General features: G+C 46.7%; 1 protein-coding gene across 2 annotated transcripts in view; it reads right to left on the minus strand.

Annotated features, from left to right (window-relative positions):
* POMT2 (protein O-mannosyltransferase 2) overlaps positions 1 to 15,630 on the minus strand; it is a 44,367-nt gene that overhangs the window by 23,116 nt on the left and 5,621 nt on the right. For both annotated transcript variants that reach the window (XM_043472642.1, XM_043472641.1), the window contains exons 2-6: positions 12,752 to 12,836; positions 7,340 to 7,444; positions 4,953 to 5,061; positions 3,042 to 3,150; positions 1,113 to 1,272 (exon numbers count right to left, since the gene is read on the minus strand). In XM_043472642.1, the coding sequence (XP_043328577.1) occupies positions 1,113 to 1,272; positions 3,042 to 3,150; positions 4,953 to 5,061; positions 7,340 to 7,444; positions 12,752 to 12,836 (568 nt within the window). The remainder of the gene's footprint in view (positions 1 to 1,112; positions 1,273 to 3,041; positions 3,151 to 4,952; positions 5,062 to 7,339; positions 7,445 to 12,751; positions 12,837 to 15,630) is intronic.

Here is a 15,630-nt window from a genome sequence, read left to right on the forward strand (position 1 = left end):
TCCATAGTTCACCAGGCACTCTGTCTGTCAGATCTAGTCCCTTAAATCTATTTCTCACTTCCACTGTATAGTCATAAGGCATTTGATTTAAGTCATACCTGAATGGTCTAGTGGTTTTCTCCACTTTCTTCAATTTCAGTCTGAATTTCATCTGCATATTCTGGGTCTTACACTCAGTAGATGGTCTGTCTATATTTTCTAAATGAACTTGTTGGGACTTGGGGCCAGAAGTGATGGAGAGGTGTTACAGCAAAGCAGTAGATATGGAGTCAGCCTCTCCTTTCTGAATCCTAGACCTCCCTTTCACTACTTGTATGACCTTGGGAACAATATCACCTTTCTAGGTCTGTTTCCCTCATTTGTCAAGGGGGTAATAACTACCTTCCTCACGGGACTGTTATGAGGAGGAAATGAGATGATAAAGGTAAAGCATTTTCCATAGTGCAGGACACAGAGTCAGCTCTTAATAAATAATACTGTAATAAACTGTAAGGCTCTTACTGGCCTCCAAGTCCAGAGACTCTGGGTCAGGAAGAGAAAACTAAGTTCAGAAAGTCAGCCCATCGAGTTTACTCAAGGCCCTGCAGTCAGTGTCTGCCACACACATGGCTGAGCCCAGCGGAACAGGATCCCCTTGGGTCATTTGTTGTTGTTCAGTTGCTAAGTCACGTACGACTCTTTGCGACCCCATGGACTGCAGCACACCAGGCTTCCCTGTCCTTTACTATCTCCCGAAGCTTGCTCAAACCCACGTCCATTGAGTTGGTGATGCCATCCAACCATCTCACCCTCTGTCGCCCCCTTCTCCTCTTGCCCTCAGTCTTTCCCAGCATCAGGGTTTCTTCCAATGAGTCATTTGTAGAGCATTTAAAAACCAATGCAGGAATGAAAGCCAAAAGAGAACCCCAAGGATGTCAGTCCATCCTCTCCGTTTCTCCCTCTCCAGCCCATGGGTCATGGCCCAGCCCCTGCTGCCCTGCACCCTCCAGAGGGCCATTGGATCCAGCCTGCCTGGGGCCCAGAACACAGCCATTCTGCCCCCTGCAGCAGAAGTGGAGAAAGGTCGCTGGTTCTAGGAGCAAAGACATTTCTACAAGCACTTGGGTTCTCACCATTGAAAGACTGAGGTCTCCAAACAGGTGCCAAAGGTCTGAAAGGGTGTTCCACCCCACTTGCAGGATGATGAAGAGGCCAACAAACTTGACCCCCAGAGCGCCAGCCAGATTAATGCCGGTCAGGCTGAGCCAGAACCACCAGGGGGCAGAGAAGGGCCTGAAAACCAACAAGACGCAGAGTTCAGCTTGGTGGCTGGAACCAAACTCAACAGCAAGCACAGCAGCGGGGAGGGGCAGAGGTCCCCCGACTCTCAGAGGCTGCCCTGTGGCCTTTCTCACGAGGGCTCCCAACCTCAGGGCCCACACATGGCGCCGAGGCAGATGTGGTCTGTGAAACCCGAGACTGCGGGAGCACCATGTGGGAGCACCGTGTGAGAGCACGATTCTTCTGGGGAGGAGGGTCATGGCAGCCCTGGCGAAGTAAGTAAGGGGTGTCAAGTAAGCAAGAGCTTATTATTCAGTGGTGACCAATCAAGTGGAAGGAAAAGGAAAATCCAGAGAAGCCCACTGGATTCAGGCAGACCATCCCCTGTAAAAGCCAGCAATTACTGAGTGTTACTATGTGTTAGGCATTGTTCTGAGCATTTTACGTGTGTGTGTGTGTGTGTGTGTGTGTGTGTGTGTGGTCAGTCGCTCAGTCATGTCCGACTCTTTGCAACCCCAACAGGTTGTACCCTGCTAGGCTCCTCTGTCCATGGGATTTTTCCAGCAAGCATACTGGAGTGGGTTGCCATTTCCTCCTCCAGGTGATCTTCCCGACCCAGGGATGGAGCACGCGTCTCCTGCATTGACAGGTGGATTCTTTACCGCTGAGCCACCAGGGAAGCCCCATTACCGCACCCCGTATTAACCCATTAACTTTCACTACAACCCCATGGAGGCAGAGCCTGTCATCAGCCTCTTCTTCCAGACGAGGACTCGAGGCACAGAGAGGTCGTGTAACACAGCCACCCGCAGTGGAGCGTGGTGCTAAGCCAGGCGGTCGGTTCCAAGGTCTGCTGTACTAGAGCACTTAGTGCTCAGAGCTGCAGACCCCCCCGCTCCCCACCCTCACCCCCACCAGGGCAAATGCTCCCCAACAGTCAAGACCTATGTGTTCCTGAACCCTCAGCTCTGGGCACAGTACCTGGCACAGTCTGTATTTAAGAAACGGCAGGTGGGAGGGGATATGGTGCAGGCGGAAGACAAGCCAAACCCAGAGAGAGCTGGAGGTCACGGCCTGGCTGCAGTGAAATCAGGTTGCTTCTGGAAAAGCCTTGGCAGAGCCAGCTCTTCTGGTTTGGATGCAATGATCTATTCTACTCTCTTAGAGGTGAAGGATGATCTGGAAAGGACTCTTCTGGAAGAAGACCAGGCCCTCCAGAGCAGCTTTAGGGCTGACCAGGGCCTGCAGGGATCCTCTTGGTCCATGTGGACCCTTCAAGCCAACCTCTGTGTACATCATTCCCATCCTTGGATCAGAACTGAGGACAGGGAGACAGTTCCCAGGCAACACCTACTCTGGTGCCCTCCCCTCTAGGACAGAGCACATGAAGAATGAAGTTGTCCTGGGATCTCCTAACCAGCACTGGTGCTGAGGAGTGGCTAGCTGGTGGGGTGGGGGAAGGCATTAGGACCCCTTCATAAAGTAACATAAACCCCTACCCAAATCCACCCCTGTTGTAAAAATAACAAGGCTCTTGAAAAAGACAACTGATATTTTCTTAGTCTTAGGAAAGCAAAAATAAAAGTATCTACAGAAAACTTCTATAAATCTATTTTTATGATCTAAAATGGGCAATCTAAAATATTTTAAAGTATACTTGCCTGAAATTCAGCTTCAAGACAAGTCCTCTAGGCACTGTACCCACCCCGCCCCTGGACGTTATAGAAACTCTAGAGCTGCCACAGCTTCTGACATCCCCTCCCAGAGATGGTGTTGCTGACCTGTTGGCACAGGAGTTGTACTTGACCATGCTCAGCATGGCAGCCATGATGAAGAACATCAAGATGGGGTCAAGGAGGATGTACTGGGACAGAGTAAGGCATCCTGTGTCTGAAAAACATGAGCTCAGTGGTCAAAAAGTGGAATCAGAGATGGGCCACCCCGAAAACAAAACACCCCAGCATTAAGAAACAGTTCCCATTGGGCTTAACCTCACGTAAGCATTTGTGCAGTCAGGATTAGATGGGCAAGTGAGTCAACTGGAAAGCGGAAGGACACAGCTTTGGGATACACCAAAGACCAATGATATGAAAGAGCATCTCACACTTTCAGCCCGTTGACCCCAGAAGGGATCAAATCATTCATTCAGACAGAGTGATCCTGAGACAAGGGCTCTTGCTAACTGCCACCATCCAAAGTTCTGCCATCATGCTTGCTGCTGCTGCTGCTGCTAAGTCGCTTCGGTCGTGTACAACTCTGTGCGACCCCATAGATGGTAGCCCATCAGGCTCTACCGTCCCTGAGATTCTCCAGGCAAGAGTACTGGAGTGGGTTGCCATTGCCTTCTCCAGCCATCATGCTTACACAGCCATAAACTACATATACCCAGGATAGAATCTTAACCATTTCACATGAGGTCTCTGTTGGGAGTTGACTCTCCATGCAGGTGCTGAAGTGATTTTCTTTTTTTAAACAAAATTTCATTACATCATGGCCTGGCTTAAGTCTTTCAATGTCTTCTCATCTCACTCAGACTAAAAACTCCTCAAGATGGCCATGGTCTCCCTACCCATCCAGCCTCCTCTGCTCTTGCGCTCTGCTCTGGCCTCATCTTCTTACTGTTCTCTGAATCCACCAAGGGCTGCCTCGCACCAGAACCACAGTACATGCTGTCCCCTCAGATATCTGCTCAAGGCCACATCCTCAGGGGGCTCTTCACTGACCCCCCTACCTAAAACAGAATCACCCCATATTACTCTATTCTTTACCCTATCCTCTTTTCTATGTTGTACTTACTGTTTAAAATGTTACACTACAGACTTACTAATTTACTTGCTTATTTGTCATCTGCCCCATTAGTAAGCAAGCTCCATGATAGTCCTGTCTCATCAGCATAACCTCTGAGGCCAAGAAAGTGGCTTAGCACAGAATACATGCTTGAAAGTAGTTGTTGAATGAAAAATGAATAAATGAACTACCGAGGAGGGAAATTAAAGACCCAAGGAAAAAGCCACCAGGTCCTCTAGAGGGAAATTCTATAATCTTGCAACCTTATCTGTCAGAGCAAAGTCAGAATCATCCCTAAAGTAACCATCTAAACTGGTTTGGACTTCTTTAAATGTTAAGCTCTATGAGGTCATGAATTCACTCTCACATGAGCCAGGCTAGCAACAGAATCAGTTTCTACAGATCAACTCTCAATTATCCATATGAGGATTATCCACAGAAATAATTTAAATTTCCATTTTGTTTTCCTCTGTCACCCAGGTGCTTCGGAGGCATATGCCCTTGCATTCAGGTGAAATTAGTTTAAGGAATGCAAACTAATCTTGAGAGTAACTAAGAATAGCTGAATTAGAACCGTAAGCCTCCTTCAAACACACACATACACACAAGCACACATACACATATTATCCATTCCAAACTCAAATACGGATAACTTAGAGATAATCTATTCCTTGGGATTGCACATACCCTCTCACACCTCCAATACTATTAAGGCTTGCTACATACAAGTACTCATATATGTAAGTATCACTAGTGAGTAAAAGGAGATCTGGAATACATTTACCCAATCCTAAGGTTACTTCAGAACTGGGCCCACAGACAAGGATCTTCAAGTGCATTGCTTTCTAGCTACATTCATAGAGTGGCAGTCAATTTCCCAAGAAACGTGGTCTAGGACAACTTACCAAAGGTGAGGAAGGCGGCTGTGAGCAGCGCTGCTGGGAGAGACCGGGACAGCTCCAGCACAGTGAGGTAGGCCAAAGGGACGAGCATGGAGCCAAGGAATGCACAGAACTAGGGAAGGACAGGAAAGCAGTCAAGGGACCAACTAAGCAAAGCATCAGGGACCTACCTGACTTGGTACAAACTGATCTTTTGAGATGGAGGACCCTGATGACGGATGGCATGACTTGATGACTTTGAATATATTTAAATATGAAAGGGGCAGTGTAATAGTGAAGCATCAAATCAAGCAACGTTTAAGTTTCCATTGAGCACCAACTTGTGCACTGACATGAAACCAGCGAAGTTCAGCCAGGGAGGTGTGGGCAGGAGGGCACACTGGTTTTAAGTGTGAGACTCTGGGGTTGGACCAACCCATCACTGCTAGCTGTGACCTTGACAAAGTCATATCTCTGTATCTCAGCCTCCCATTCTGTGAAAAATAAGCATTCCCACCTCAGAGGGCCTACTTTTTAATTTTTATTTATTTGTTTAGTTTTGGCTGCACTGGGTCTGCGTTGCTGTGTGCAGGCTTCTCATTGCAGTGGCTTCTCTCGTTGCGGAGCACAGGCTCTCGGCGCAAGGGCTTCAGTAGTTGTGGTGCACGGGCTTGGCTGCCCCATGGCGTGTGGAATCTTCCTGAAGCGGGGACTGAACCCATGTCTCCTGCATTGGCAGGCGGATTCTTAACCACTGGACCACCAGGGAAGCCCCAGGGCTTAGTTTTTAGATTAAATGAGCTAAAGTTTATTACCGCACAGAAAGTTCTTGATAGACGCTAGCTTCTGTTACAAAACTGGGTAGAAGGAGAGAAATAGCTCTCTGAAGGTATTTTAATATTTTAGAGAATTCTAATGCTATTTCTGCTCTTTCTCCCTTGGTCCTTTTATCCAATCACACCAGGAACCACTCTTTAATCTATAGGTTGTATTTTGATTTTAGAAAAAAGACAGCTTGACACTTTAGCATCTGGACAGTTGTTTTTTGGTTTTGTTTTTAACCAGCAGTGTTCTCTCTATTCCCCTACCCTATCCATCAAATGTAATCAGACAGTGCTCGCTTCGGCAGCACATATACTAAAAAAAAAGTAATCAGACAAACCAAAGGAATGGAAATTCTCACATTTGGGTTGTCACTTTTTGTTAGCAGAAAGCAATGTGCCCTGGTGTGAAAGGCAACAGGCTGTTATATTTGGCCTTCTCACTTCCATAGCAAGTTTATATTCAGGCCGATATCCAATTCTGTATGCTCGCTGGTGATCAAACATCATTAGGAAGACACAGAATCACTCAAGAATATGAACTTGAAGGTAGTAGACACTCCTTATTTAAAACAGTATGATATGACTGCACAAGCAAGCCAATGACTACAGCCCAAATGACCTTTACCTAAACTGCTTTGAACTCCCTGAGGGAAGGGATTTGCAAATGCAACTCGCTCTGAGAGTTCCACACTGGATGGTTCCCGTAGGTCCAGTTTAGCTCGGAGAAGGCAATGGCAGCCCACTCCAGTACTCTTGCCTAGAGAATCCTGTGGAAGGAGGAGCCTGGTGGGCTGCTGTCCATAGGGTCGCAGAGTCGGACACAACTGAAGCGACTTAGCATGCAGGCATGCATTGGAGAAGGAAATGGCAGCCCACTCCAGTATTCTTGCCTGGAGAATCCCAGGGATGGAGGAGCCTGTGGGCTGCCATCTGTGAGGTCGCACAGAGTTGGACATGACTGAAGCAACTTAGCAGCAGCAGCAGCAGCATGGGGTGCCCAGACACTTGGGTCTTTAGGTCCTGCCATGTTCTGTCAGGGCTGGTGCTGGGACTCAGAGCACAGTGGGACTGGGCAAACATACACTTCCCTTAAAAGACTAGAAAACCCGCGTGTGTCTGAAATCTTCATGGGGAAATGAAGGAAGAACCTGGTCACGGGGGGTGGGCGTGCTGATGTCAATAAAGGCCCCAGAGGGAGGCAGTAGTGTGGCAGTTGCGGCCACAGAGGAAGGACATGTAGCCTGCCAATGTGCTGAGGCCCACGTTAGGGCCGCAGCAGCCTCCTGGCCGCCTGAGTTCTGGGCTGCCCTCTAATCTGAAACCTGATGCCGCTCGTGGGCAGGGGAACAGGTGACAGGCTGGGCCTGCTCCCACCTGTGTCATCCCCGAATTACCTGTGTCCTCTCTCACCCTTCTTACTCACCCCAGCTCTGAATCTTGGCTACAGGGCACGGGTCCAATCACCCCCTCCTCCCCAAAGTCCCTTTTCCTAGACCAGCCACCACTTGAGGGCTTCTGACTGTTAACATTTCTGACTGAGTGTGGCCCCAGGGTTCAGGCAGCCAATCGCAAGTCAGGAAGCCTTACTCCTCTCATTCCCATGTAGCTGTGATGCTCATAGTTGTCCCCAGGCTTCTGGAACAAAAAGGTGCCATCGTACCCACTCAGGTAGCCAGCCAGACCAATCAGCATCTGAGGAGAGAGGCGGAACATAAAGATGAGAGGCCTCGGAGAGAAGTCTCCATCACCTCCACACTCCCCTCCCAGCTGCACCCAGACCTCGGCTTCCCTGACAACCGTCCACAGGAGGAGCCCCAACATGACACTTTCTCCGGCAGCTGCTGCAGAGCAAAGACTCTTTTGTTTACAGAGCTCATGGCTTGAAACAAATCCTCTCCTGTGTTAAGGCCAAGTCCTTGGGAACAGTGAAGACTGAGTACTGAAGAAGAAAATAACCCCAGTGTGAAGGGCAGAGCCAGTGAGGGGCTTCCTCATTCAGCCTTCTTTCACTTGCTGTGAAGTAAAATACGACAGCTCATGGACAGAGGCTGTGGGCAGGGGCTGATTCCTGGGAGACCGCACCACTGAAAGGAAAATGAGGCTCCAACTCAGGACGAGGAGCAAGGAAAGAGGCCAAGTGGCTACTCACCAGGCACAGAGAGAAGGGGAGACAATGGGGAGCAGAGCGCAGATGGACGCACCTCCCCGGAGGGGAAGGGAAAAGTCCCGGTGGGAACAAAGTCAGAAGGCCAGGGACTGGTTTCTCCTACTGCCAGTCTTCCAAAGAGAGGCCACCCTGGCACATCCCCAAACTGAACACATCAACTGCAAACTAAGCCTGTGAGTCGTGACTCCTTCAAAACGCTCAAGAGGATCGGCCTCTTCATGTCTCTTTCCTTGACCATCAGTAGTGTAAAACTTGCTTTTTCACACATATAATCAGAAGCAGCTAAAACATAAGAACTGTCAGCAAATACCAAGCGTCGGTAACAGCCCCAGGCTGCCTGGGCCCGACCCCTGCACTCGAGCTGGGCTGTGTGGAGAGAAAGCCTTGCCCTGCAATGCTGCTTCTGGGGGCTCGGACGTGGACCACTGACTCACTTTTTCTCTAAGTAGTTCTAAACAGGTCAGTCTCCACAGTTCCATGTCAAGACACAGGAACCAAAACTCAGCAGTAAATTAATATAAATCCTTATAAAAAAAAGAGGAATCCCAGAGTCCAGAAGTTATATTTAATGCTAATTAATTTACTATAAAGTAATATAAGGTATTGAGAAGACAGAGCCATCCAAATACCCAGATGAACTTAAAATGAGACGTGACAATCAAATGACTGTCCCTTCCCACCTGGGGTCTCAGAGGACAAGCCCACCTGGTGCAGAAATTCCCAGACCGCTGGGCTGGTGGCACAGCACGCGGGAATGTGCCGGTGACTTGGATCTCAGTGCCTCCCATACGAGGTCTCTAACTGGGGACAATACTTAGTACTCTCTGAACTACAAGTAATAAAACCTTCCTCACAGATAATTGTAAGGCTTAGAGCAGATGCCAAAGGTAAAACACCTGGTACTCTGCCAAGCATTTAACAAGCACTCAAAATTCAGTTCCCTCTTAGTTCCCATAAGGTTAAAAGTAGTCCTGATGGGGTTCCCAGGTGGCCCAGTGGTAAAGAATCCACCTGCCAATGCAGGAGACACAGGTTTGATCCCTGGTCCGGGAAGATCCCATATGCCGTGGAGCAGCTAGGCCCGGGAACCACAAATATTAACGTCCACAAGCCCTAGGGCCAGCATGCCACAAGAGAAGCCACCGCAATGAGAAGCCTGCACTGTAACGAAGAGTAGCCCCCGCTTGCTGCAGCTAGAGAAAAGCCTGAGCAGCAACAAAGATCTAGCAGCCAAAAATAAATTAAATTAGAAACTTAAAAAGTGAAATAAAACTTAAAAAAAAGCGTGTGTTAGTCGCTCAGTCATGTCTGACTCTGCAACCCCATGGACCGTAGCCTGCCAGGATTCTCTGCCCATGGGATTCTCCAGGCAAGAATACTGGAGTGGGTTGCCATCCCCTTCTCCAGGGGCCCTTTCCAACCCAGAGATCAAACCTGGGTCTCCTGAACTGCAGGCAGATTCTTTACCATCTGAGCCATCAGGGAAGCCCACTCTGCTAATTTTCTAACTCAAAAACTCATTCAAATCAGTATGAATAAGAGGAATTTACTAGAAAAAAAAATGCTATCTTAAAAAAACAAAACACTAATGGCTAACAAACATACAAAAAAAATTTTCAGTCTAATTTAGGAAGACATGCAAATGAAACACTTATATACCATTTTTTACTTTTAAATTGGCAAAGTTTTAGCAGTGTGATCACACCAGTGCTAGCAATGAGGTGAGGGAAGCAAGCACCCTCATACACTGTTGGTGGGAGTACATATATTATCACATTTTGCAGGATAACTTAGCAATGTCTAACTCAAATCTAAATGTGTGCATCCTTTGCCTCTTCAGCTCAGGTGCTGAGGCTCTATTAGCCACACCTGCACAACTTTGAAAAGACAAATGTACAAAGAAGTTCATTGTATTATCTTTTGTAATGACTCAAAACTGGAAGTAACATAAATGCCCACCAGTAGAAGAGAGGCAAAATAATTTATGGCTTAAGTGTATAGTGGAATATTATATAGCCACTAAAAAGAATGGGGTACATTTTATATGCTGATGTGGAAAAAAAGTAAGATATATTTAAAATACAAGTTGCTCAATTTTAGTCTGTTTCTATTTGCATATATAATGTCTGTTCATGTGTACTAATATATACATGTGAATAAATGTATACATAGTTGTATTTGTATAAAGTTTCTGAGAGGATATATAAGAAAATGTTAATAAAGGTGGCTCTGGTGGCCTCTGAGGAATAGAAATGTGAGAGAAGGTAGCTTTTGACCTTTTATTTCCTTCTATTTGAATCAAATTTCTTGCTATGTGCAGGCATTTTTATTTCTTTTAAAGCACCTATTTCCCTGGAGCCCCAGGCACTCAGGGCTGGGGCCAGTGTGAAGCAGCAGGCATTGGCCTCAGTATTATAGGAGAAAACCTCCTAGTCATCACTTCAAGGGGTTTTTGTTTTTTTTTCAGTTTTTCTTTTTTTTATGTGAACCATTTTTTAAAAAGTCTTTATTGAATTTTTTGCAATATTGTTTCTGTTTTATGGTTTGGCTTTTTGGCCTTGAGGGCATGTGGATCTTAGCTCCCTGACCAGGGGCTGAACCTGCACCCTCTGCATTGGAAGGTGAAGTCAACCACTGGACCATCAGCTCCCGTGGGGTTTTCTGAGTCTTTGACTAGCTTGGCTTCAGAACCTATGGAAGCTGCTTTGCTCATCAGTCTCTTTCAAGCAGGTAGAGCACAAGCAGACAGACTGCATTCCCTGGTGGCAGCCTTACAAAGAAGCCTCCCATTTCTGCCTTCACACAGGAGCCAGATGGGAGGAAGGGAAGGCTTCCGCAAAAACAACGCCGCCAGTGTTCTCACGTCTTCATTGCGCTGAGCACTAGCAGACTCCAAAAACAGACATGCAATCTCCAGCTGCGAGATAGGGCTGGGTTTCCTATGAAAAATCTCTGTGGAGCCGGTTCCCAGGCTGGACCAATGCAAATATTCAGCAGGTTCTGTGGCTTAAGTCTACAGTGGTAACGGATGTACTTGCCCCAGTACTGGGGCGAGGCATGTTACGGAAGCAGTTGTATGATAGTTAAGACAGCAGACTGTAAGCCAGTCTGAACCTGGACTCTGCCACTTACTGGCTATACTCTCCATGGCAAACCACTCATGGCTCTGAGTCCCACTTTCCCCTTCTGTAAAATGAGGATAGAACAGTACCTACTGCATAAGGTCGTTCTGAGCATTATGTAAGTTAATGCATCTACAGTGACTAACAGAGACTGTTCAATTGTTGCTCTCTTATTGTTATAAAGGAGACAAAAAAAAGCGTAACATTTTTTGCTTCTTCTCTGGGTTTGGAGCTAATTTTGAAATAGGTCACCTACCTCATCTTCCTCTCCTCTCCTGAAACCAGCAGGGCCTTCTCCCTGGTCCCCACCCCATGCTCTAGTGCCTGCCCCCTAAGCCCACCTGTCACAAATCACGACCCCTGCTGCCTCTCACCCACTACCTTCAGCCCCAGGTACTCCACGCTCCAAGAACACTTCATACCAGGCCAATTCCCATCCCCTTGGTACCAAAGATCTCAGCCTCCAGTTAGGAAGAAAGGACTGAGTGAACACCTGGGCTAATCCATTAGTCTCCTCAGGAATGTTTGCTTCTCAGAGAGTAAGATGCATTCTATTTCTAATTGGAAACCATGTGAAAGGAAGAGGCCAAGCAATGTGCTGCGAGCGGGGAGGGGAAGAGATTTCCCTGCTCTTGTAGACAATCAGCTCCCTAACTTTCTGCAACAGATTCCTTCCCTCCATTTCCTTTTTCTTCTTTTTTTTCAAATAAGATAAAATTCATGTAACATAAACCAGGCTTCCCAGGTGGCTCAGTGGTAAAGATTTCACCTGACAAGTGGGAGGCATGTGTTCAATCCCTGGGTGGGCAAGATCCCCTGAAGAAGGAAATGGTAACCCACTCCAGTATTGTCTGGGAAATCCCATGGACAGAGGAGCCTGGCGGGCTCTGTGGGGGTCAAAAAGAGACAGACACACCTGAGCGACTCAGCAGCAGCAGCACGTACCATAAAATTCACCATTTTAAAGTGTACAGTTCAGTGGCTTTTTTATTCACAAGGTTCCGTGACCATCACCACTACCTAGCTCCAGACTATCTCATCACCCCAAAAAGAAACTCCACACCCATTTGTAGTCACTGCCCAATCTTCCTTCCCCCTTGTTGTTGTTGTTTAGTCGCTAAGTCATGTCCGACTCTTTTTCAACCCATGGACAGTAGCCCACAAGGCTCCTCTGTGCATGGGATTTTCCAGGCAAGAATAATGGAGTGGGTTGCCATTTCCTTCTCCAGGGGATCTTCCCCACTCAGGGATCAAACCAAGGTCTCCTGCATTACAGGCAGATTCTTTACCACTGAGCCACCAGGGAAGCCCTGACAACTAGTAATCTAAATTTCTCTACAGATTTGCCAATTCTGGATATTTCATATAAATGGAATCATATAATATGTGGCCTTTTATGTCTGACTTTTTCCATTTAACATAATGTTTACAAGATTAATCCATGTTGCAACATGTGTCAATACTTCTTTCTTTTTATGGCTCCATAATATTCCATCTTATATACAATACCACATTCTGTATCCATCCTTCAGTTGATGGATTCTAACTCCATTTCTGAGCCCAGAGAACTCCTAAAAATACCAAAGGTTTTCCCATGAAAGCAGCTGTTCTGGGATGTCAGAGGGTTCTTTCTACAAGACCAAGAATTAAACCCCCAACCTAAGACTGGGCTCCAACCCTTAGCAGAGCGCAGTCCACCACACTGCTCACCTTTCCCAGAGGTGGGTGCACATCAAAGAAGAAGGTGCGGTTGATATAGTAACTTCCCATTTTTCCAAAGTGAGTCTCATCCCAACTAAAAAGGAAACAGAAAAAGAAATGAAATTCTTAAAATCATCATACAACCCAAATAGCCTTAATACAGCATGGTTAAATTTACAGTTAAAATCAAAGGCTAAAAAAAAAAAAAACAAAGACTACAAGTTTCAAGCAATTAATGAGAAAAATCTGAATTTAAAAAAGTGCTTTTAATGCAAGTGGTTTGAGGAAACAAGACATCAAGCTGGTCCTTAATCTGCATTTAGACAGAAGATAAAAGCTAGCAAATACCAACCTGCCATCATAAATTTAAGTTAAATCTATACTTATTCTGTGTCTTGAGTTTCTATTTATTTTAAAAAGGCAAAGAGTTTCCTATATTTTAAAAAGTTTTACAATAAGTTTTCTTCCAAGTCTGCTAACTTCTAACCCCAAGACTACTAAAAACTATGTTATTCTCGCTGTTGCAAACTACACTGTGGGCTGGAGTTTGATTTTGCTCCCAACTTTGTGATAATTAACCTCTGACTGTGAACTCTGATCTTACTATAATGATGGACATGCGTTTGAGCAAGCTCTGGGAGTTGGTGATAGACAAGCTCTGGGAGTTGGCGTGCTCTAGTCTATGGGATCACAAAGAGTCGGACATGACTGAGCCACTAAACTAAACTGAAAAGTGAGAGCTTTCTCACTAAGTTAACAATCAATCTAAAACCCATCCTCATTATTTACTTGAAAATTACCATGCAAGGAAAGAAGTGATTCTAACACATTAGCTTTTAAACACAATGCAAAAATCCTGTTTTTCTACAAAACCACAGGAAACCTTTCACATCCTACACGGGGGCTTTACAGCAGCAGGCCAGTTATCCAGCAGAACCTGGCCATTTGTGTGTGTCAGTCTCTCCCTGCAGCTCAGAGGGGCAGTTGCTTTCCAGTGATTATCTATCCCCAGGTCAGCTTCTATAAACAATTATCGCTGACCTACAACATGAGGGGCAAAACACGCTCTTAGCAAAAATACAGGGTTCTTTTGTTTGTTTTACTCACTGGGTCTAATAGCTAGGCAGAAGGGTAAATCTACTTCTGCATCTGCTGAGCACATGGCTTGACATGAAATGAGGACGGTGACCTGGTGATGTCAAACAGAGAAAATAACTTCCAAGCAGTGTGACAAAACAGATTTGCAGAAAAAAAAAAAGAGAGATCCGGTCCCAGCACCACCACCCACTGGGTGAGCATGCCCCTGAAAAGTCACTCACCCTCTCTGGATCTCTTTTCTCATCTACATGAAGAAGGCAATAATAGTATCTGCCAGTCCATGTCCCAGGGAGCTATCAAGTAACACATGCGAGAGAACTCTGCAGACTATAGTCCCACACATGCAGGGCACTATTTAAACTGTCCCAACATTTGTGGTTAGTTTCAAAGTCTGTTTGGAAACATACTGATAGAGGAGTATAAGATTTTTGCTTTCAAGTAAAACTAGTGGTAATATTCACACTTCCTCTTGGCTTCCGCTGTGTGTGTGTGGTGGGAGACAGTCCCCCCAGGCTCTCTCTTGTTCCTACAGACCTTGCAGGACACGCCAATGTCCTGATGACTCTACTCAGGCCATCCCTCTGGGTTATGCTTCCCGCAGCCTAAAGGAAGACACAGAATCTCCCTCCGGGACAGAAAGCAGACTGGCTTACTGCTTATTATAAAACAGCGGATTCCCCAAGCTCCATACACCTCGGCTGTGATGCAACCCACTGCATGTGCAGGCATTCATTCAGGCCCAGGGCATGGAACAATGGGGGCAAGCAGAGCTGATGCCAACATACTGATGCCCATCCTGCTTGCTGTACTGTGAGAAATGAAGTCGGCTATCTCTGACCCAGGACTTTGTCTCCTGGCAGCATCCATAAAACAGTGACCGGCTAACTGATTAGTTGGTAAGTAGGGTAAAAATAAGGGCTTCCCACGTGGCACTAGTGCTAAAGAACCTGCCTGCTAATGCAGAAGACATCAGTTTGATCCCTGGGTCCAGAAGATCCCCTGGAGAAGGGAATGGCAACCCACTCCAGTATTCTTGACTGGAGAATCCCATGGACAGAGAAGCCTGGTGGGGTACGGTCCCTGGGGTTGCAAATAGTCGGGCATGACAAGTGACTAAGCACACACGAATGCACACAGAGTAAAAATAAAACCCTAAACCCTGATAAGCATAGGATGCTGAGTTATAGCTTTCCTTAAGAGAAAGGACAAGGCCCCTCAGGGACAGGGGTAGGGGATGACAGAAGACTCCCTGGATCTGGTAGTAAATGCTCTTGCCCAAGAGGTGGGGAAGGGAAGTAGTAAGAATCTTCCACTTCCACTGGCCTACCAATTATTGAGGCTGAGTGGAGAGAAGCAGATTTGAAACAAACTGTCTGAATGCTGCCTTGGTTACTGCTCACATTCTTCTGGGTAAAAGCAGGAAAAGATGTAATCACCAGTATGGGGCAATTAGCTGAGGAGCCCCAGTCAAAAGGCAATATGGATGCAGCTGATGAATCACGGAGCCCCCAAAGCTTACCTGAACAGTGCCCGCAGTAAGGACCTTGCTATTCCATACAGAACTCTGCGTAGAGTGAAAATATGGGAAGGTCCTTGGGTGAACTGTGTGCCCAAGCTCAAAGTGTGCTTTGCTCAGAGACTTGGAGCCACTCTGCCCCTCTGGGTCCCATGATCCCGCCCCTCTGCCACAATCTGAGCTGCTTCAAAGAGAAAAATGACGAAAGGTGAGGTTAAGGTCTCCATGTCCCTAAAGGGGACTATAAAGGCCACACACATCCTTCTTAGCATGG

The sequence above is a fragment of the Cervus canadensis genome, chromosome 6 (genome assembly GCF_019320065.1).
Source record: "Cervus canadensis isolate Bull #8, Minnesota chromosome 6, ASM1932006v1, whole genome shotgun sequence".
NCBI lineage: Eukaryota > Metazoa > Chordata > Mammalia > Artiodactyla > Cervidae > Cervus > Cervus canadensis.